Source organism: Arachis hypogaea, chromosome 20 (assembly GCF_003086295.3).
Source record: "Arachis hypogaea cultivar Tifrunner chromosome 20, arahy.Tifrunner.gnm2.J5K5, whole genome shotgun sequence".
In the NCBI taxonomy this organism is placed as follows: domain Eukaryota; kingdom Viridiplantae; phylum Streptophyta; class Magnoliopsida; order Fabales; family Fabaceae; genus Arachis; species Arachis hypogaea.
This window is the reverse complement of record NC_092055.1, coordinates 93863593-93887800: the sequence shown is the minus strand read 5'-3', so window position 1 is coordinate 93887800 and position 24208 is coordinate 93863593. Positions and strand designations below refer to the sequence as shown.

At 37.1% G+C, this 24208-nt stretch overlaps 1 protein-coding gene across 1 annotated transcript; it reads right to left on the bottom strand.

Annotated features, from left to right (window-relative positions):
* Positions 1–21589: 21589 nt before the first annotated feature.
* Positions 21590–22717, bottom strand: LOC112786018 (protein FAR1-RELATED SEQUENCE 5-like). The gene has a single exon (XM_025829444.1). The coding sequence runs from the start codon at positions 22715–22717 to the stop codon at positions 21590–21592; it is 1128 nt and encodes a 375-aa protein (XP_025685229.1).
* Between the last annotated feature and the right edge of the window lie 1491 nt (positions 22718–24208).

Sequence of the window (24208 nt, the reverse complement as noted above, 5' to 3'; positions counted from 1 at the left end):
CGTGCACCAAGTTTTTGGCGCCGTTGCCGGGGATTGTTCGAGTTTGGACAACTGACGGTTCATCTTGTTGCTCAGATTAGGTAATTTTATTTTATTTTAAGCTTTTTATTTTTTTATTTTTTTTTATTTTCAAAAAAAAATTTCAAAAAAATTTATTTATTTTTCAGAATTTTTAAGAATGAATTCTAGAGTTTCATGATGATCTGTTGAAGTCTGGCTGGCTGTCAAGCCATGTCTAATCTTTTGGACCGAGATTTCAACTTATCATCACAAGAGCTTGTTGATTTCTATCAATCTTGTTATTGAATGTAATGATCTGCTAAAGCTTGGCTGGCCATTGGCCATGTCTAGATTTTTTGGACCGGAGCTTTCACTGAAAGCTTGGCTGACTATTAAGCCATGTCTAGATTTTTGGACAGAAGCTTTAGACTAACATTGCATGATTCCTGGAATTCTTATTAAAAATTTTGAAATCCTTATTTTTCTTTTTCCAAATAATTTTCAAAAAATACAAAAAAAATTCATAAAACCATAAAACCAAAAATAATTTGATGTTTCTTATTTGAGTCTCGTATCAATTTTTAAGTTTGGTGTCAATTGCATCTTTTTTATTTTTCTTAAAAAAAATTTCGAAAACTCATGCATTTCTTCTTCGTAATCTTCAAGTTGTTCTTGATAATTTTCCTTATTTGATCTTTACATTTTCTTGTTTTGTGTCTTTTCTTGTTTTTCATATGCATTTTTAATTTGTTAGTGTCTAAACATTGAATATTTCTAAGTTTGGTGTCTTGCATATTTTTCTTTTCTTAAAAATTTTCAAAAATAAGTCTTGATGTTCATCTTGATCTTCAAAGTGTTCTTGGTGTTCATCTTGACATTCAAAGTGTTCTTGCATGCATTACTTATTTTGATCTTAAATTTTTATGTTTTGCATCATTTAGTTGTTTTTCTCTCTCTTTACTAAAAATCCAAAAATCAAAAATATATCTTTCCTTGTTTTACTCATAAATTTCAATTTCAAAATTCTATCTTTTCAAATCTTTTTCAAAAATCAAATCTTTTTCATTTTTTCTTCATATTTTCGAAAACTTTTAAAATTTAATTTTCAAAATATTTTTCTTATTTTATTTTTTTCGAAAATAATGCTAGAATTTAATATTTTGATTCAAAAAAAATTTCAAGTTGTTACTTGCCTATTAAGAAAGGTTCAATCTTTAAACTCTAGAATCATATCTTTTTAGTTTCTTGTTAGTCAAGTAATCAACTTTAATTTCAAAAATCAAATCTTTTTAATTTCCTTTTCAAATCTTTTTCAAAATGACTTTCAAATCATATCTTTTTCAAAAAAATCAATTTTCAAAATCTTTTCTAACTTCCTATCTTTTCAAATTTGATTTTCAAATCTTTTTCAATTAACCACTTAACTTTTTAGTTTGATTTTAAAAGTTTCTATTTCAATCATATCTTTTTCAAAACCACCTAACTACTTCTCTCTCTCCAATTTTCAAAAATTACTAACCCCTTTTTCAAAATTCCTTTTAATTAACTAATTGTTTTAAATTTTAATTTAATTTTATTTCTCTTTTTAATTTTTGAATTATAACTAATAATTAAAATAAAAAAATATTTTTCCTTTTATTTTAATTTAAATTCAGATTCTTCTCTCTCATCTCTTTCTATTTATTTATTTATTTACTAACACATCTCTTCTTCTAAAAAAATTCGAACCTTCTCCCCCACTCTATGTTCAAATTATTCTCTCCTCTTTTCTTCTACTCACATAAAGTAATCTCTATACTGTGACATAGAGGATTCCGTACTTTCTTGTTCTCTTCTCTTTCATATGAGCAGGAACAAGGACAAAGGCATTCTTGTTGAAGCTGATCCTGAACCTGAAAGAACCTTGAAGAGGAAGCTAAGAGAAGCTAAAGCACAACTCTCTGGAGAGGACCTAACAGAAATTTTCGAAAAAGAATAAGACATGGCAGCCAAACCTAATAACAATGCCAACAATGCAAGGAAGATGCGTGGTGACTTCATTGCACCCTCTTCTGACTTTTGTGGAAGAAGCATCTCAATTCCTGCAATTGGAGCAAACAACTTTGAGCTTAAGCCTCAATTAGTTTCTCTAATGCAACAGAATTGCAAGTTTCATGGACTTCCATTGGAAGATCCTCATTAGTTCTTAGCTAAATTCTTGCAAATCTGTGACACTGTCAAGACCAATGGAGTTGATCCCGAGGTCTACAGGCTTATGCTTTTCCATTTTGCTGTAAGAGACAGAGCTAGAACATGGTTGGATTCACAACCTAAGAAAAGCCTGAACTCTTGGAAAAAGCTGGTCAGTGCTTTCCTGGCCAAATTCTTTCAACCTCAAAAGATGAGCAAGCTTAGAGTGGAAATCCAAACCTTCAAACAGAAGGAAGGTGAGTCCCTCTATGAACCTTGGAAAAGATATAAGCAATTGATCAAAAGGAGTCCTACTGACATGCTTCCAAAATGGAGCATCATATGTATATTCTATGATGGTTTGTCTGAGTTGTCAAAAATGTCATTGGACCATTCTGCAGGAGGATCTCTTCATCTGAAAACCCCTGCAGAAGCTCAGAAACTCATTGAAATGGTTGCAAATAACCAGTTCATGTACACCTCTGAGAGGAATCCTGTGAACAATGGGATGCCTCAGAAGAAGGGAGTTCTTGAAATTGATACTCTGAATGCCATATTGGCTCAGAATAAAATATTGACCCAGCAAGTCAATATGATTTCTCAGAGTCTGAATGGATTGCAAACTGCATCTAACAGTACTAAAGAAGTATCTTCTGAAGAAGAAGCTTATGATCCTGAGAATCCTGCAATGGCAGAGGTGAATTACATGGGAGAACCCTATGGAAACACCTATAATCCTTCATGGAGAAATCATCCAAATTTCTCATGGAAGGACCAACAGAAGCCTCAACAAGGCTTCAATAATAATGGTGAAAGAAATAGGTTTAGCAATAGCAAGCCTTTTCCATCATCTTCTCAGCAACAGACAGAGAATTCTGAACAGAGCCATTCTGGCCTGGCAACCATAGTCTCTGATCTATCCAAAACCACACTAAATTTCATGAATGAAATAAGGTCCTCTATTAGAAATTTGGAGGCACAGGTAGGTCAGCTGAGTAAGAAAATTACTGAAACTCCTCCCAGTACTCTCCCAAGCAATACAGAAGAAAATCCCAAGAGAGAGTGCAAGGCCATAACCATGACCAACACGGCCAAACTTGGAGAAAGTGAGGAGGACATGAGTCCCAGTGAGAAAAGCCTCATGGGACATCCTCTGGACAGAAAGGAGTTTCCCTTTGAGGAACCAAAGGAATTTGAGGCTCATACAGAGACCATAGAGATTCCATTGAACTTCCTTCTGCCATTCATGAGCTCTGATAAATATTCTTCCTCTGAAGAGGATGAAGACATCACTGAAAAGCAAGTTGCTAAATATCTAGGAGCAATCATGAAGTTGAATGCCAAGTTATTTGGTATTGAGACTTGGGAGGATGAACCCCCCTTGCTCACCAATGAACTGAATGCATTAATGAGGTAGACATTACCTCAGAATAAACCGGATCCCAAAAAATTTTTCATACCTTGTACCATAGGCACCATGACCTTTGAGAAGGCTCTGTGTGACCTGGGGTCAGGGATAAACCTCATGCCACTCTCTGTAATGGAGAAACTGGGAATCTTTGAGGTATAAGCTGCAAGAATCTCACTAGAGATGGCAGACAAATCAATAAAACAGGCTTATGGACTAGTAGAGGACGTGCTAGTGAAGGTTGAAGGCCTTTACATCCCTGCTGATTTCATAATCCTAGACACTGGGAAGGATGAGGATGAATCCATCATCCTTGGCAGACTCTTCCAAGCCACAGCAAAAGCTGTGATTGATGTTGACATAGGAGAGTTGGTCCTTCAGTTGAATGAGGACTACCTTGTATTCAAGACTCAAGGTTCTCCTTCTGCAACCATGGAGAGGAAGCATGAAAAGCTTTTCTCAATACAGAGTCAAACAAAACCCCCACATTCAAACTTTAAGTTTGGTGTTGGGAGGCCACAGCCAAACTCTAAGTTTGGTGTTGAGAGGCCCCAACTCTGCTCTGATTATCTGTGAGGCTCCATGAGAGCTCACTGTCAAGCTATTGACATTAAAGAAGTGCTTATTGGGAGGCAACCCAATGTTATTTAATTATATCTATTTATTTTCTATTGTTATTTTATGTTTTCTTTAGGTTGATGATCATGTGAAGTCACAAAAACAACTGAAAAATAAAAAACAGAATGAAAAACAGCATTAAAAATAGCTCACCCTAGAGGAAGAGCTTACTGGCGTTTAAACGCCAATAAGAAGCATCAGACTGGCGTTTAATGCCAGAAAGAAGCACCAAGTTGGCGTTAAACACCAGAAACAAGCTACAGTCTGGCGTTAAACGCTAGAAACAGGCACCAAGTTGGCGTTTGATGCCAAGAAAGGGAGAAAAGCTGGCGTTTAACGCCAGAAACAAGCAGCAGTCTGGCGTTAAACGCCAGGATTGCTCTCTAAGGGCGTTTACACGCCTAAATGGAGCAGAGATGCTAAGTCCTTGACCCCTCAGGATCTGTGGGCCCCACAGGATCCCCACCTACCCCACCTCTCTCTCTCTCTTCTTCACACCTTTTCATAACACTCTTCCCCAAATACCCTTCACCAATCACCTCCATCACCCTTATCCATCACCTCTTCACCACTCACATCCATTCACTCTTCCCCAAAACCCCATCTACCTTCAAATTCAAAACCCTCTTTCCCTCCCAAACCCAACCCCAAATACACGAACCTAACCCTCCCCACACTCCTATATATAACCCTCATCCCTCCTTCAATTTCACGCATCACAAACACCTTATATCCCCTTGGCCGAATTCACCCTCTCCCTCCATCTCCTCCATTTTTCTTCTTCTTCTCCTTCATTCTTTCTTATTTTCTCGAGGATGAGCAAACCTTTTAAGTTTGGTGTGGTAAAATTATTACTTTTTGTTTTTCCATAACCATTAATGGAACCTAAGGCCAAAGAAACCTCAAGAAAGAGAAAAGGGAAGGCAATTGCTTCCACCTCTGAGTCATGGGAGATGGAGAGATTCATCTCAAAGGTCCATCAAGACTACTTCTATGAAGTTGTGGCCAAGAAGGTCATCCCTGAGGTCCTTTTCAAGCTCAAAAGGAAATCCCTGAGATGCCTCAAGGGATGCACTTTCCTCCACAAAACTATTGGGAGCAAATCAATACCTCCCTAGGAGAATTGAGTTCCAACATGGGACAACTAAGGGTGGAGCATCAAGAGCATTCCATCCTCCTCCATGAAATTAGAGAAGATCAAAGAGCTATGAGGGAGGAGCAACAAAGGCAAGGAAGAGACATTGAAGAGCTAAAGCACTCCATAAGATCTTCAAGAGGAAGAACTAGCCGCCATCACTAAGGTGGACCCGTTCTTTAATTTTCTTGTTCTTTATTTTTCTGTTTTTTGTTTACTATGCTTTATGTTTATTTATGTTTATGTCTTTATTACATGATCATTAGTATCTTAGTGTCTATGTCTTAAAGCTATGAATGTCCTATGAATCCATCATCTTTCTTAAATGAAAAATGTTTTCAATCACAAAAGAACAAGAAGTACATGATTTCGAATTCATCCTTGAAATTAGTTTAATTATTTTGATGTGGTGACAATACTTTTTGTTTTCTGAATGAATGCTTGAACAATGTAACGACCCAATTTTCAGTACGCCTAGGACATACCAGAAACTGAGTGCTACCAATTTGTCATCCTAATTATTATCTATTATTTATTATATGAGCCAGATTCGTTGTTAGAAGCGTAGTTAGTTAGCGAGGTACTTTTTTTTTTGAAAATGTTTGAATTAATAAACAGAATCATTTATAATCAATTCACAAATAATAATAGATAAAACAGTTATAAACAACCACACATAAATATATCACAAGTAGTCAATAACATTCAGTGATTCAGCCTTTATTAGAATATAGACGGTTAGTTAGAACACCCCTAGATATAGCTAAATAATATCTATATACATATATATACATACAACATCCCAGGTCCTGACCTGTTCAAGAGGTCCCTAAGCTGGCACCTAGGCTAGCCTAGACTCTATACTCACCTAGTCCCTCTAAACTACTAAAGCGAGGGAAAGTACGTTCTAAATCTTCAAAACTCAAGTCAGGTGGAACGTCATCAAAAGGTGGAACACCATCTACTACTCCTCTGCACGATCAGTCATTGCCATATGACGTCTCTCTGGTACCTCATCAAGCAGCCACATAATAGGAGTCTCTTACGCAAGATTTAAGTTAAAGTTCGCATACAAACGGGGTGCAGACATTGGCTGGTCTTACAGTATATATATATATATATATATATATATATATATATATATATATATATATATATATATATATAAACAGAAACAGAGTTCACTCTAGACTTAGAAGACTACCTAGAGCGGAATCCTTTTTTTTGCGTACGATCGTCAGCGAATTACGGAAGGGAACTCATGCTTCCATCTGAAGGGGAAAGGGAGAGAGAAGGGGTAAGAACTGGGGAGTTCTTAGTAGGGTCGGCGTTATTAGTTAAGTTCATTAATTATATGTTGTTTTGCAAACGAATGGCAAAATACAGAAAGCAGTAAATAGAAGATGAAGATAAATAGAGGAAATAGAGAAATAGAAAACAGAACACAAACAGAAGGATACAAGAAAATACAAAACAGACACAGAGAATAGAATACAAATAAGGAAATCATACATTCATACCATAATCATAACAAAGGAAATGCACAACCAAGTATGATGCATGTCTAGCCCTAGCGCAGGTAATGAGCTCATCTGTCGGTTTCTACCCGCGCCCGACGTAACCCGAAGCAGCTGAAATGGGTATGGTTTTCAAGTCAGTATAGGTACAGTTCTCACTAACTGATGTATGCGTCATATCCTCTGTAAGCAGACTCTGCCTTATAGGTGACGGCATTCCAGCCGTGTATGAAATCATGTTCTCTGTAAGCAATACTTGCGTTACAGGTGCGGCATTCTAGTTGTGTATGAATTAATATCCTCTGCAAGTGATCCCAGGTTATCAGTTGCAGGTATAGCTCTCAATAGCTGTGTAGCACTGGAAAACGTTCTGTGGTCATACCACTATCTATCTGACTGCCTTCACGCAGCAGATCATCACATAATCATTCTCATTACCATCATTCATTATCATTTTCATTATTCATCATCACTTTCACATTCTTATGCAGTACCTCTTACTTTCTCTGTTCAATCATACTGTACAAACTTTACATCTTTCACTTTTACAATATCCTGGCTCAAACCATTTCTCTTTATCATATTACTCTTTTCTCTTTATCTTTTTACTCTGCTCTGATTACTCTTTTCTCTGTATCCCTTTATTCTGCTTTGGTTACTTTTTTCTCTGTATCTCTTTACTTTTCTCTGATTACTCTTTCCTCTGTATCTATATTACTCCTTTTTTCTTTATCTCTTTACTTTACTCTGCATACACTATTCTCTGTGTTACTTTATTCTGCTTTGATTTCTCTGTTTAACGTTTGTATTTAAGGCTTATGTAAATTTCGGAATGAATAGTTAGCCTGTCCCAAGTATAGGTTCATTAAGTCTATACTGAAACAGTTTAACTTTTCATATAATACCTAACCCTAGTCAGAACTCAAGAACTAACTATGTTTCCCTAGTTCATTCACTAATCTCTGTCTGTTTTTCTGTCATTAAAACTTTATAGACTTTTTCTTCGATTTTTATCTTTCCTTTAACTTTTTATCTTTCTTTTATCTTTGCCTCACTAATATGTTCTTACCACTCCCTAAGCGTTTTATGAAGGTAATTATGAGATTCTGCACTTAAAGTTGTCTTTCTAAAGCTTTTACAAAAAACTGCCTTTTCCGCATTATTTTATTATTTTTATTAAAATATTATCTTTAATTAAATATTATTATTTAATATTTTATTATTATTTATTATTTTATCATTAAATTTTCGAAAATTAACTTACTTTTACTTTTAACCTTTAAAATTCACTTTTTACCACACGTAACTTTTAATATTTCTACTTTTACCACCCTAACTTTCAGAAATTACTAAATAATCCCTTAAACACCAAAAATTTTACTTCATTGCCCTTTTAAGGATCTAAAGCCTGTTCTTCATTTTTCTTCATCACACTCAAAGTGTTCTTCATGTTCTTCATAAATTCTTCAGATTCTTTCTCTGTTTTTATCCGTTTTACAGTCTTTTCAGCAACCGATTTTTACCATAATTCATAATAAATTCCCAGCCACTAAAACCCATATTTTCTACATGATTTTAGCACAAATTAAACCCCAATTTAGGGCCTAGGGTTTCGTTTTCCAGCAGCCACAAGAACACACATTCATAGCTTGAATTTCATCAAATTTTCACCAAAATTTCAACAAGAATTACTCATATAAACAATCAATTTCAAGTACAGCCAAACCATATCATAATTACCCAACTCAAACACAATCAATCAAGATTAAATTCGTCAAACCCTACCTGGTTTTGCTGCTCCTAATTTGGTTAGACTTTCAGGTGGTCCTTAAGCACTTTTTCCTCCTACATCACATCAAGAACAACTTTAAATCCACAAACCCTCAACTGACCAAATCTCTCTCAGCATGTTAGGAAGGGATATCTCACCTTAAACTTTCTGGAACTTCACGTTTCTTGGCCCTCAAGTCAAGTTAAGCATGATTCCTAAGAAAAAACATCAAGAAAACACATGTTTACATGGTTTTCCTTGAAAACCGAATTGAAGAGGGAGGGAGACAGCCATCCCACCTTATTTCCAGCCTTGATATGTTATATGGTTATGTAGAGGAAGAAGAGAGGATCATTTTAGTGAAATCGGAGTTTTGATTTGAGTTTTAGTTCAGAAGAAATCAAGCTTTGAAGATTAAGTGTTCCTGAAAGTTTCTCTCTTTTCTCTCTTGTTATTTTCGGCCAAAGGGAGTAAATGACCAGCCTTGGAGTGTCTTGGGGTGTAAGGTGAGTTGTGATTCGTTGGCTTGGAGGTGGATTAAAATAATATTAAAATATCTCAGGTGTATAACTACTAAAACTAGATGTATCGGAACACTCATAAAAACATCTCTAAAAATTATTTTCTAAGCTACTAGCATAAATGACACTAGTAACATATTTATTATGAGAATAAAATATGTATGATGAGGTCTTAGCATTGCTAAAGTCATCAGAGAGTGCTGGTGCTAAGCTGTACCAGTAAACCGTAAACCCGGTTAAACCGATTTTCTGTTTTTAACTAAAACAGACCAAGTAACCTTATAATATCATTCAACCATCTTCTAATACTAATTTAACTATAATATTATACTATTATCTCTCTTCTCTCATGAATCGAGTCAGGTTCATCAAACAGAGACTATTTACGAAAGCTAGAATCAAAACTCCTAACCGATACGGTTCAAAAACTAGGTTCTTCGCGATTGCGTTGTCGGGCCTGTCTCAACTAAGATCTTGAGTTAAAGATAATATAATGACAATAAGGATTGAGATGCTTGATGATATAGAAGAGGTATTTCCTTTACTGATCTTTCGGAGAAATCCGTGTCTTCAGAAAAGATCTTGCGTACTCGAAAATTAGGGTTGTTACATTCTACCCTCCTAAAAGAAAATTTTGCCCTCAAAATTTCAGCCGCATGTAAGAATCCATCTTCAAGCAGTCTATTTCCTTCAAGCCATCCTGACGAAGATATCAGTTCGTTCCTTACAGCATCTAAATATCACATAGCCATGGCCATGGAGATCATAACAGCTATAAGAATAGTTGTGCCTCTCACGAATTTGTCGTTCAGAACTCGATTAAACCATGCCTATTCACAGTCATTGAGGTCTTATCCGCACAAAACATTCAATATTAAGGTGATCAGTCTTAATATCTCAAGCTAAGCACAAACATTCCCAAAATGAGCACTCATAGACATTCATGCCAAATGTATCTTGGAGATACCCTAACAGCATGGGACACACAAGCAAAGTATGCAATGAAGCATAGTCAGTCCACTCCCCAGGCTCTACTGGGAACGAACTGCTCTGATACCAAATTGTAACGACCCAATTTTCAGTACACCTAGGACATACCAGACACTGAGTGCTACCAATTTGTCATCCTAATTATTATCTATTATTTATTATATGAGCCTGATTCGTTGTTAGAAGCGTAGTTAGTTAGTGAGGTACTTTTTTTTTTTGAAAACGTTTGGATTAATAGGCGGAATCACTCATAATCAATTCACAAATAATAACAGATAAAACAGTTATAAACAACCACACATAAATATATCACAAGTAGTCAATAACATTCAGTGATTCAGCCTTTATTAGAATATAGACTGTTAGTTAGAACACCCCTATATATAGCTAAATAATATCTATATACATATATATACATACAACATCCCAGGTCTTGACCTATTCAAGAGGTCCCTAAGCTGGCACCTAGGCTAGCCTAGACTCTATACTCACCTAATCCCTCTAAACTACTAAAGCGAGGGAAAGTACGTTCTAAATCTTCAAAACTCAAGTCAGGTGGAACGTCATCAAAAGGTGGAACATCATCTACTACTCCTCTGCACGATCGGTCATTGCCATATGACGTCTCTTTGGTACCTCATCAAGCAGCCACATAACAAGAGTCTCGTACACAAGATTTAAGTTAAAGTTCGCATACAAACGGGGTGCAGACATTGGCTGGTCTTACAGTATATATATATATATATATATATATATATATATATATATATATAAACGGAGTTCACTTTAGACTCAGAAGACTACCTAGAGCGGAATCCTTTTTTTTGCGTACGATCGTCAGCGAATTACGGAAGGGAACTCATGCTTCCATCTGAATGGGAAAGGGAGAGAGAAGGGGTAAGAACTGGGGAGTTCTTAGTAGGGTCGGGGTTATTAGTTAAGTTCATTAATTATATATTGTTTTGCAAACGAATGGCAAAATACAAAAAGCAGTAAATAGAAGATGAAGATAAATAGAGGAAATAGAAAAATAGAAAACAGAACACAAACAGAAGGATACAAGAAAATACAAAACAGACACAGAGAATAGAATACAAACAAGGAAATCATACATTCATACCACAATCATAACAAAGGAAATGCACAACCAAGTATGATGCATGTCTAGCCCTAGCGCAGGTAATGAGCTCATCTGTCGGTTTCTACCCGCTCCCGACGTAACCCGAAGCAGCTGAAACGGGTATGGTTTTCCAGTCAGCATAGGTACAGTTCTCACTAACTGATGTATGCGTCATATCCTCTGTAAGCAGACTCTGCCTTACAGGTGATGGCATTCCAGCCGTGTATGAAATCATGTCCTCTGTAAGCAATACTTACGTTACAGGTGCGGCATTCTAGCTGTATATGAATTAATAACCTCTGCAAGTGATCCCAGGTTATCAGTTGCAGGTATAGCTTTCAATAGCTGTGTAAAACTGGAAAACATTATGTGGTCGTACCACTATCTATCTGACTGCCTTCACGCAGCAGATCATCCCATAATCATTCTCATTACCATCATTCATTATCATTTTCATTATTCATCATCACTTTCACATTCTTATGCAGTACCTCTTTCTTTCTCTGTTTAATCATACTGTACAAACTTTACATCTTTCACTTTTACAATATCCTGGCTCAAACCATTTCTCTTTATCATATTACTCTTTTCTCTTTATCTTTTTACTCTACTCTGATTACTCCTTTCTCTGTATTCCTTTATTCTGCTTTGGTTACTCTTTTCTCTGTATCTCTTTACTTTTCTCTGATTACTCTTTCCTCTGTGTCTATATTACTCCTTTTTTCTTTATCTCTTTACTTTACTCTGCTTACACTATTCTCTATGTTACTTTATTCTGCTTTGATTTCTCTGTTTAACGTTTGTATTTAAGGCTTATGTAAATTTCGGAATGAATAGTTAGCCTGTCCCAAGTATAGGTTCATTAAGTCTATACTGAAATAGTTTAACTTTTCATATAATAGCTAACCCTAGTCGGAACTCAAGAACTAACTATGTTGCCCTAGTTCATTCACTAATCTCTGTCTGTTTTTCTGTCATTAAAACTTTACAGACTTTTTCTTCGATTTTTATGTTTCCTTTAACTTTTTATCTTTCTTTTATCTTTGCCTCACTAATATGTTCTTACCACTCCCTAAGTGTTTTATGAAGGTAACTATGAGATTCTGCACTTAAAGTTGTCTTTCTAAAGCTTTTACAGAAAACTGCCTTTTCCGCATTATTTTATTATTTTTATTAAAATATTATTTTTAATTAAATATTATTATTTAATATTTTATTATTATTTATTATTTTATCATTAAATTTTCAAAAATTAACTTACTTTTACTTTTAACCTTTAAAATTCACTTTTTACCACACGTAACTTTTAATATTTCTACTTTTACCACCCTAACTTTCAGAAATTACTAAATAATCCCTTAAACACCAAAAATTTTACTTCATTGCCCTTTTAAGGATCTAAAGCCTGTTTTTCATTGTTCTTCATCACAATCAAAGTGTTCTTCATGTTCTTCATAAATTCTTCAGATTCTTTCTCTGTTTTTACCCGTTTTTCAGTCTTTTCAGCAACAGATTTTTACCATAATTCATAATAAATTCCCAGCCACTAAAACCCCATCTTTTCTACATGATTTTAGCACAAATTAAACCCCAATTTAGGGCATAGGGTTTCATTTTCCAGCAGCCACAAGAACACACATTCATAGCTTGAATTTCATCAAATTTCATCAAATTTTCACCAAAATTTCAACAAGAATTACTCATATAAACAATCAAATTCAAGTACAGCCAAACCATATCATAATTACACAACTCAAACACAATCAATCAAGATTAAATTCGTTAAACCCTACCTGGTTTTGCTGCTCCTAATTTGGTTAGACTTTCAGGTGGTCCTTAAGTACTTTTTCCTCCTAAATCACATCAAGAACAACTTTAAATCCACAAATCCTCAACTGACCAAATCTCTCTCATCATATTAGAAAGAGATATATCACCTTAAACTTGCTGGAACTTCACGTTTCTTGGCCCTCAAGTCAAGTTAAGCATGATTCCTAAGGAAAAACATCAAGAAAACACATGTTTACATGGTTTTCCTTGAAAACCAAATTGAAGAGGGAGGGAGACAGCCATCCCACCTTATTTCCAGCCTTGATATATTATATGGTTATGTAGAGGAAGAAGAGAGGATCATTTTGGTGAAATCGGAGTTTTGATTTGAGTTTTAGTTCAGAAGAAATCAAGCTTTGAAGATTAAGTGTTCATGAAAGTTTCTCTCTTTTCTCTCTTGTTATTTTCGGCCAAAGGGAGTAAATGACCAGCCTTGGAATGTCTTGGGGGTGTAAGGTGAGTTGTGATTGGTTGGCTTGGAGGTGGATTAAAATAATATTAAAATATCTCAGGTGTATAACTACTAAAACTAGATGTATCGGAACACTCGTAAAAACATCTATAAAAATTATTTTCTGAGCTACTAGCATAAATGACACTAGTAACATATTTATTATGAGAATAAAACATGTATGATGAGGCCTTAGCATTGCTAAAGTCATCAGAGAGTGCTGGTGCTAAGTTGCACCAGTAAACCGTAAATCCGGTTAAATCGATTTTCTGTTTTTAACTAAAACAGACCAGGTAACCTTATAATATCATTCAACCATCTTCTAATATTAATTTAATGATAATATTATACTATTATATCTCTTCTCTCATGAATCGAGTCAGGTTCGTCAAACAGAGACTATTTACGAAAGCTAGAATCAAAACTCCTAACCGATACAGTTCAAAAACTAGGTTCTTCGCGATTGCGTTGTCGGGCCTGTCTCAACTAAGGTCCTGATTTAAAGATAATATAATGACAATGAGGATTGAGATGCTTGATGACATAGAAGAGGTATTCCCTTTACTGATCTTTCGGAGAAATCCGTGTCTTCAGAAAAGATCTTGCGTACTCGAAAATTAGGGTTGTTACAAACAGTGCATATTTTTTGAACTTGTTGTTTATGAATGTTAAAATTGTTGGCTCTTGAAAGAATGATGAAAAAGGAGAAATGTAATTCGATAATCTGAAAAATCATAAAATTGATTCTTGAAGCAAGAAAAAGTAGTGAATAGACAAAGCTTGCGAAAGAAAAAAATGGCAAAAATAAAAGAAAAAGAAAAAAAAAGCAAGCAGAAAAAGCCAAGAGCTCTTTAAACCAAAAGGCAAGAGCAAAAAGCCAGTAACCCTTTAAACCAAAAGGCAAGGGTAAAAAGGATCCAAGGCTTTGACCATTAATGAATAGGAGTGCCCACAGGAATAAAATCATGGCCTAAGCGGCTAAACCAAGTTGTCCCTAACCATGTGCTTGTGGCGTGAAGGTGTCAAGTGAAAAGCTTGAGACTGAGCGGTTAAAGTCGTGATCCAAAGCAAAAAGAGTGTGCTTAAGAACCTTGGACACCTCTAATTGGGGACTCTAGCAAAGCTGAGTCACAATCTGAAAAGGTTCACCCAATTATGTGTCTGTGGCATTTATGTATCCGGTGGTAATACTGGAAAACAAAATGCTTAGGGCCACGGCCAAGACTCATAAAGTAACTGTATTCAAGAATCAACATACTGAACTAGGAGAATCAATAACACTATCTAAATTCTGAGTTCCTATAGATGCCAATCATTCTGAACTTCAAAGGATAAAGTGAGATACCGAAACTGTTCAGAGGCAAAAAGCTACTAGCCCCGCTCATCTAATTGGAGCTAAGTTTCATTGATATTTTGGAATTTATAGTATATTCTCTTCTTTTTATTCTATTTAATTTTAGTTGCTTGGGGACAAGCAACAATTTAAGTTTGGTGTTGTGATGAGCGAATAATTTATACGCTTTTTGGCATTGTTTTTAGGTAGTTTTCAGTATGTTTTAATTACTTTTTAGTATATTTTTATTAGTTTTTATTCAAAATTAAAATTTCTGAACTTTACTATAAGTTTGTGTGTTTTTCTGTTATTTCAGATATTTTCTGGCTGAAATTGAGGGACCTGAGCAAAAATCTGATTCAGAGGCTAAAAAAGAACTGCAGATGCTGTTGGATTCTGACCTCCCTACACTCGAAATGGATTTTCTGGAGCTACAGAAACCCAATTGGCACGCTCTTAATTTCGTTGGAAAGTAGACATCCAGGGCTTTCCAGAAATATATAATAGTCCATACTTTGCCTGAGTTTTGACGACGCAAACTGGCGTTCAAATGCCAACTTCCTGCCCTATTCTGAAGTTAAACGCCAGAAATAGGTTACAAACCAGAGTTAAACACCAGAAACAGGCTGCAACCTGGCGTTTAACTCCAAGAGAAGTCTCTACACGTGTAAAGTTTCAATGCTCAGCCCAAGCACACACCAAGTGGGCCCGAAAGTGGATTTCTGCATCATTTACTTATTTATGTAACCCTAGCTACTAGTTTAGTATAAAAACTACTTTTAGTGATTTATTTCACATCTTCGGATCATTCTTGAGACTATCTTTGTATCAATTTTGATCTCTTGATCACGTTTAGGGGGCTGGCCATTCGGCCATGCCTGGACCTTGTTCTTATATATTTTCAACGGTGGAGTTTCTACACCCCATAAATTAAGGTGTTGAGCTCTGCTGTTCCTCATGAATTAATGCGAAGTACTATTATTTTTCTATTCAATTCAAGCTTATTCTTATTCCAAGATATTCACTCACACTTCAACCTGATGAATGTGATGATCCGTGACACTCATCATCATTCTCACCTATGAACGCGTGCCTGACAACCACTTCCGTTCTATCTGCAATAGCTTGAGCGTGTATCTCTTAGCCTCCATCCCAAAAGATCGGAGTCTTCGTGGTATAAGATAGAATTATTTGCGGCCATTTTTGAGATCCGGAAAGTCTAAACTTTGTCTGTTGTATTCCGAGTAGGATCTGAGAAGGGATGACTGTGACGGGCTTCAAACTCACGAGTGTTGGACGTAGTGACAGACGCAAAAGGATCAATGGATCCTATTCCAACATGATCGAGAACCGACAGATGATTAGCCGTGTGGTGATAGCACACTTGGACCATTTTCACTGAGAGGACGGACGGTAGCCATTGACAACGATGATCCCCCAACATACAGCTTGCCATGGAAAGGAGTATGAATGATTGAATGAAGGCAGTAGGAAAGCAGAGATTCAGAAGGAGCAAAGCATCTCCATACGCTTATCTGAAATTCTCACCAATGAATTACATAAGTATATCTATCCTATTTTATATTTTATTTACATTTTAATTATCAAAACCTCATAACCATTTGAATCCGCCTGACTGAGATTTACAAGGATGACCATAGCATGCTTCAAGCCGACAATCTCCGTGGGATCGACCCTTACTCACGTAAGGTTTATTACTTGGACGACCCAGTGCACTTGCTGGTTAGTTGTGCGGAGTTGTGAAGAAGAATTGAGATTATGAACGTGCATACCAAGTTTTTGGCGCCGTTGAGATCACAATTCGGTGCACCAACCTCCATGAGTTTGCCGACATGGTCTACGAAAACTTTATTCATTAATCTTTGATAAGTGGCTCCTGCGTTTTTGAGTCTAAATAGCATGACGACATAGCAGTAGTTTGCTTTTGGGGTTAAGAATGAGGTTTTTTCTTGATCAAGTGGGTACATCGGGATTTGATTGTATCCCGAATAGGCGTCCATGAACGAGAGGTATTTGTATCCGGAGGAGGCATCCACCAAAGCGTCGATACTTGGGAGTGGATAAGGATCTTTTGGGCAAGCTTTATTGAGATCGGTGTAATCAGTGCACATCCGCCACTTCCCATTTGATTTTTTCACCAAGATGACGTTGGCTAGCCATAGTAGATACTTGACTTCTCTTATGAATCCTGCCTCTAGTAAAGCTTGTACCTGTTCTTCCACAGCTTAAGATCGTTCTGGTCCGAGCTTTCTACGTCTCTGCTGTACTGGCCGAGATCCTGGGTATACTGCCAGCTTGTGGCACATTAGCTTGGGGTCTATGCCCAGCATGTCTGCGGCTTTCCATGCAAAGAGGTCAACATTATCTCTTAAGAACTGTATGAGAGACTCCTTTACGTTTCCTTTCAGGATTGCACTAATATTGGTTGTTTTATCTAAGACATCTCCGATCTGGACTTTTTCTATCTCACCTTCTGGTTGTGGATGAAGTTCTTCCCGCCCTCGAACTCCCCCGAGTTCGATGGTGTGGATTTCTTCTCCTTTGCCTCTGAGGTTCAGACTTTCGTTGTAATAGCGGCACGCTATTTTCTGATCTCCTTTTATCGTAGCGATCCCTTCTGTAGTTGGAAACTTTATGCACAGATGTGGAGTCGAGACTATTGCGCTGAGCTGATTTAGCGTTGTCCGACCTATCAGGGCGTTGCAGGCTGAACTTACGTTGACCACGATGTAGTCTATGTTGAGCGTCCTTGACCGGTTTCCTTTTTCCAAAGGTTGTGTGCAGTAAGATGTATCCAAGTGGTTGGATTGGAGTGTCTCCTAGTCCGAATAAGCTGTTCGGATATGCTCTGAGCTCTTTTTCCTCTAGGCCGAGTTTGTCGAAGGCGGTTTTGAACAAGATGTCAGCCGAGCTTCCCTGGTCCACTAGTGTGCGGTGAAGATTAGCGTTGGCCAATATGATAGTGATGACCATGGGATCGTCATGTCCCGAGATGACGCCGGCTGCGTCCTCTTTAGTGAAAGTAATAGTAGGGAGGTCGAGTGCTTCTTCTCCTCCCTCGACATGATATACTTCTTTAAGATATCTTTTGCGAGATGATTTGGAGATTCCTCCTCCCGCGAATCCTCCGTGTATCATGTGGACATGTCTCTCTAGGGTACGAGGTGGTCGTTCAATTCATCCGACCTCTTCGTCCCTTCTTCTTTTTCTGGGCTCATCTGTTTTACTGGCTAAGTATATCTAGTCTCCCTTCTCTCACCAATTTTTCTATGACATTCTTTAAATCGAAGCACTCGATGGTGGGATGTCCATAGATTTGATGGAATTCACAATATTTTTTCCGATTTCCGCCTCTTTTTTTGCTTTTGATTGGCCGAGGTGGGGGAATCTTATCAGTGTGGCATACTTCTCGGTAAACTTCTACAAGAGACACCCGAAGAGGGGTGTAATTGTGGTATTTCTTGATCTTTTCTCCATGTTGATTTTCTTTTTTCTTGGACTCTTTATCCTTATCTCGGGAGGAGTAAGAGAATCCGAATTTTGGGGTCTCTCCTAGTCGAGAGTTTTCCTCCATGTTGATATATTTCTCTACTCGTTCTTGCACTTCATTCAGAGATGTGGGATATTTTTTCGATATGGAGTGACTAAAAGGTCCCTCTCGTAAGCCATTGATGATACCCATAATGGCTGCTTCTGTTGGCAGACTTTGTATGTCCAAACATGCTTTGTTGAATCTTTCCATGTACCCGCGAAGACTTTCCTGATCTCCTTGCTTGATCCCTAATAGGCTTAGGGCGTGCTTAGTTTTGTCCTTCTGGATGGAGAATCTAGCTAAAAACTTTTTGGCTAAGTCGTCAAAGCTTGAGATGGACCTAGGGGGCAGATTGTCGAACCATTTAATTGCTGCCTTCATCAAGGTAGTCGGGAAGGCTTTGCAGCGAATTGCATCTGAGGCGTCGGTGAGATACATTCTACTTCTGAAATTACTAAGATGATGGCTGGGATCTGAAGTGCCATCGTACGGAGTCATGTCAGGGGGTTTGAAGTCTTTTGGGATTTTGGCCTTCTTGATCTCTTTTGTGAATGGGTCTTGGTCCTTGCGAGGGCTATCTTCATGGTTGGATCGGGTAGTTTTAGCTTTGAGATCGGCTTCAAGCTTTAGAAGCTTGTCTTCTAATTCTCGGCGTCGCCTAGCTTCCCTTCGTAGGTCTCTCTCGGCTTCTCGTTGATATTTGACCTCCTTTTCGAGTTGTTTTAGGCGATCTTGTTGAGCTTGAAGTGCCTCCGTGACTCCTGTGCTTGGCGAATTCTTGTCTTTGTTAAGCTGAGAAGTATCGTCTAGTGTGACATCCGCATTCTTATGTGGTGTTCTGTTCTCCAAATCAGAGTTGTGGTCATTGTCATGGTCGTCCGCCATGGTGATGGGATGACTTCCAGGTTCCCCGGCAACGACGCCAATGTTCCGAGGGTTACCTGAAACTGTAAGTCGATCTTGGACGAGATCTTCTGTGCTGGTCGGAGATGACGTGTCCGGCTTGTAGGTGGAGGCCAGAGCTGTCTCGTCCGACTTGTTGGACTGGCAATGTTGTTGATCCTTTGTCACCGGAGGGTGGTGGTACCTGCAAGGGACTCCGATGCTTAAGTTAGCAAGGGTATTAAGCAGGTTTTTAGTAAAATCAAAGTATGAGTTATACCTGGATGTTCCAGTGTATTTATAATGTTGTAGAGTGATCTCTCCTGGAGATAAGATAGTTATCTTATCTTATCTTTGAGTGGAGTTATCTTATCTTTACAGGGAACCGCCCTTTACCTTTCTAGGCTTGGGCGGCCTTTGGACTTGGGTCACATTTCTCTGTTTGGGTCCTTTTTGGGCTTCTTCTGGTGATTTGGCCGACCTCTTTTTAGAAGAGGTCGGGTAGTCCTGACCTGAAGAGGTCGGTCGAATTTTTCCCATCAGCCCGGGTCGTACAGCTCGACCCAGGGTATGAACAACCACCAAAATTGACACTAGTCAAACAAGGTCGACCACTAAAATTATATATTGTTGTATCAGATTCAACTTTAGGGAGCATGTTGGCCCAGGAAGATAAGGATGGAAACAAAAAAGTAGTTTACTATTTGCGTCAAATGTTGACTGACGTAGAAACTAGATATAGGGTAGTCGAAAAACTTTGTTTAGCTCTTTATTTCTCTTGTACTAAACTTAAAAATTATTTAATTGGAAAGAATGTCTATGTTGTGTCAAAATTTGATGTTATTAAATATATGATTTCTTATCCAATATTGAGAGGAAGAATTGGCAAGTGGATGTTAGGGTTAATCAAATATTTCCTGTTTTACGTCCCAGCCAGAGCTGTCAAAGGGGAAGTGATCAATAATTTCTTAGCAGATCATCCCTATGTTGAGATTCGTGGACCACTCGAAATTGGATATCTTGAGTTCAAACCTTAGAAGTTGTTTTTTGATGGGTCAAAGCATCAAAATGGGTAGGAGTCAGAATAGTTTTGATCACCCCTGACGATATTCTGACCAGATTCATGTTTCAACTAGAGTCAGGGATATCAAATAATGAAGCAGAATATGAGACTTTAACCATTGGTTTAGAACTCTTAATTGAGAAAGGAGCCAGAGCAGTCGAAAAACTAGGGGATTCACAATTAGTGATTCAACAATTGGCTAAAAACTACTGAATAATTAGCCAGAATTCGGCTAAATATTTTATGGTAGCCGTTCGACTCTTGGCAGAGTTCGATTCAATTTGGGTTAAACACATATTTAGAGAGTTGAATCAAGATGCTAATGAGTTAGCTCAAATGGCTTCTAGCTATAAAATATCTCATAATTAGCTGCACAAGTTCAGACTGGACTTCATCAAAGTCAACAAGGTCCTTACAAGAAATATCACACAGCTTGTTGCAATTGGATGCCAATGCATCAACTCAAAACTTTAACACCCTTTCGACGTCATCATTAACAAGCATTTCTGTGCTAATAAATTCATTCTTTGCATTCTTTGTCCACCTTTTGTAGATCAACGACTCTGGAAACTCAAGGAGGTTTTTGAACTTCATGGCATAGAAAATGTGACTACAGGGAATGCCGCGTGATTCCAACAGCTTGCACGAGCACGAGAATAGATTTTTACTTCTATCGACTTCCACCCGTCGATCTTTGGCCGGATCTCCGAGAGCAGTCACACTGAACTCAACTTTATCCAAGTTTGTGCTTAATACCTTGATATTCAAAGTTCCTGCCCTCTGAATCTCGTTACGAATTTCCTTAAAAATGTTGCGAGTGAAATAACATGATGCAAATCTTTCGTATACCTCCAACGAAGTAATCATCACTGGCTCAGAGCACCAACACTTAAAGTCAGCTATTAATTCATTGTTTCTATACTCTTTTAAGGCCCTATCCAGGTTATGCATGAAGTCGATGAGAGTATTCTTTCGATTAACGTAAAATCTGATGAGAGAGTTTATACCTTCACACTGTGACGTCGTCCTTATATACCCGAAAAACTTATCCCGTAAGAAATAATAGAACCACATCGCACAAGTTTCGCAAGTCTTTTTCATCCACGTATTCCCAACAAGGTTATGCTTATCCAAATTGGCTACCCATCTTCGATTAAAATCTCTGCAGTCCTTATTGTCATATATAAGACCCTTAAAATCCCGTAGAAAATTAGGATTCTTTATATTCTCACATGCATTTCTCTGAAGATGCCACCCGCATAACCGATGGGTGCATCGGGAAGAACTTGATTGCATCTTGCATTGCAAGATCTCCATCGGTTATTATTGCTTTAGGACGCTTCCCACCCATCGCTTTGGCAAACGTTTTCAAGAACCACTTATACGTGTCTGTCGTCTCGTCTGAAAGTAGACCGGAGCCGAAAATAACAGTCTGCCCATGATTATTGCATCCAGAGAAAATGACCAAAGGTTTGTTGTATTTATTCTTCTTGTACGTTGAATCAAAGGCAACAATATCTCCAAAGCAGTGATAGTCGACAATTAATTGCCCATTTGCCCAAAATATATGCTCCAGCCTTTGGTCACTGGTGAACGTATACTTTTCAAAGAACAGCGGATCGTTGTTTGCCTTCTCAATCAAATAGTTTATTGCCGCATTGGCATCCCCGTTCTTTACTTTTGATCTATAATACCGATCAATGTGGTTGTACAAATCTTTGCGTGTGAAGCCAGCATGATGATATCCACCCTTTTGGAACGCAATATATCCCATAATATGGCACGTCTTGACACCAAAATTATGAAGATTTTTCACTTGAACTTTATCAGTAACAGTGAGACGACAATTGGCTGGAACAAGATGCGCAAATTGGGGGGGCGTCAAATCGTGGTTGTGAGATTCCACAAAACATGATACCTTCAATCTACCACAGCCGTAGTCAACCTTTACCTTGAGCCGAGCTGGACACTTGGTTCGCGTGAGTGACCTTGCCTCCCTTGATCTATTATCCAAATCAATATACCTCATGTTCCTCCAACCCTCCTTATTGCAGACAAGTTTTCTGCAAATGATTTTACCTTCCTTAGCCCTCACGACGTCATCCTTCCTCATTACGAAGCCATGCCAACAAGCATAAGCATTATAAAATTGGCAAGCATCATCCTCTGTCCTAAACTCCAAGTTCCAAATATCCTCTACCATTAAATTTGTTATTCTTTTTACACCACAATCTTGTTCACTCTTGCTAGTAAAATTCAACGAATCAACATCATCTTGTGGAGTCAGTTCATAATCGAAATCATCACCCAAATCATCATCTGAATCATTCTTAACATCATGCTTGTTTGTGGACATAATTTGACACCTACCACAATCCAGGATGGTGAACAAAAAAGTGAATAAACAGAACCAAAGGCAGCAACTACAGGAAGCTAACCTAAGCTACAGGTACAATTACCAGAACCAAACCCATTTAAACTAACCCAATTGTTTACAAGTCCAGTATAAGGTTTTTATTTCAATCCTCCAAACCTAGCCACAACATAAAACTGGATAATGTGACTTAAATTCCAAATTCCATAATAGCAACCCAACACCCTAAACAAAGAAACGTTGAAAAGGCAGAGACTTTCATCAAAATTAAACTAATCTAGATTAATAAAAAAATTTAATCGGACATACCTTGATGACAACCAAAGGTTGAGCTTGAATGAGTAAAATTGAACTACTGGAGGGAGGTGACCTTACTTAATCCGCCGCATCTAATTCAATGGCGGCTAAAAAATGGGGATGGTAAACCAGATTCCACCAGCCACAGTTTCATCATAATCAGAAGTTCAGCTACAAATTCTCTGTTGGAGCCACATCAGGTTAGCGTTCGGCCTCTCCTCAGTTAATGGCAATGCCTAGCCAACGGAACCAGAGTACCAGTTCCGACTCCAGTAACTCGAAAGATATATAATGCTTGCTAAATGGACGTTGGGTTGATTACTGTGTGGTATAACATACAACGAAGGCCAAAAAACGAAACAGGATTGGGTACTATAGATGCTTTGCGTTTTCCTAGTTCTCAGAGATGTATGTTCAATTTCAGGAAGAAATGGAGGGTATTTTTTTTTTTAAATTAGAGATTAAAAATTATAATTACAAATGTTCCCCAATACATTATACAGTATGTATATACACTAGCTAATGTAGTATGTTTATGTTATAGATTCATTAAAAGCTTTTACTATCACCAATAAATTAATTAATAAAGTTTTAAAAACTTTACTTGATCAATAATTGTGATGGTGACACCTAAGTGAGAGTAAATCATCTATAAAATTGTCATGGATTTAGAAGAAACTACCATTTTTTATATATGATACTTCAAAAATTTATGTACTGTACATAAAAAATTTTGTATTTGTCAAAATTTTTTATGTTAGGAATCAAAACTTTTTTGCTCTATTTTTTTAAATATATATAAAAAAAGATTAAATAGATGATGACGATAATAAAAATAATAAAAAAATGAAAAATATAAAAAATTATTTATCGAATTAATTATTTATATAAAATATATATTATACGTAAAAAAAATAAATTAAAAACACATATAATTAATTTGATAGTTGATTTTTTAATAAATATCATTTTGATGTAATATATGTTATACATAATACTGTTATATGGTTGGATTGATTGGCGCTTTGGTACTACAAACCACGCAACATTTTTTATCTGTTTGTTCAATCTTTGTGGATCTTCAATCTCCAGCCTTTTTCACATTTTTCTTTTTCAGATAATTAAAGGTTGTTCTTGTTCTCCCTTCTCTGACTCTTCCATTTTAAAGCATATGTA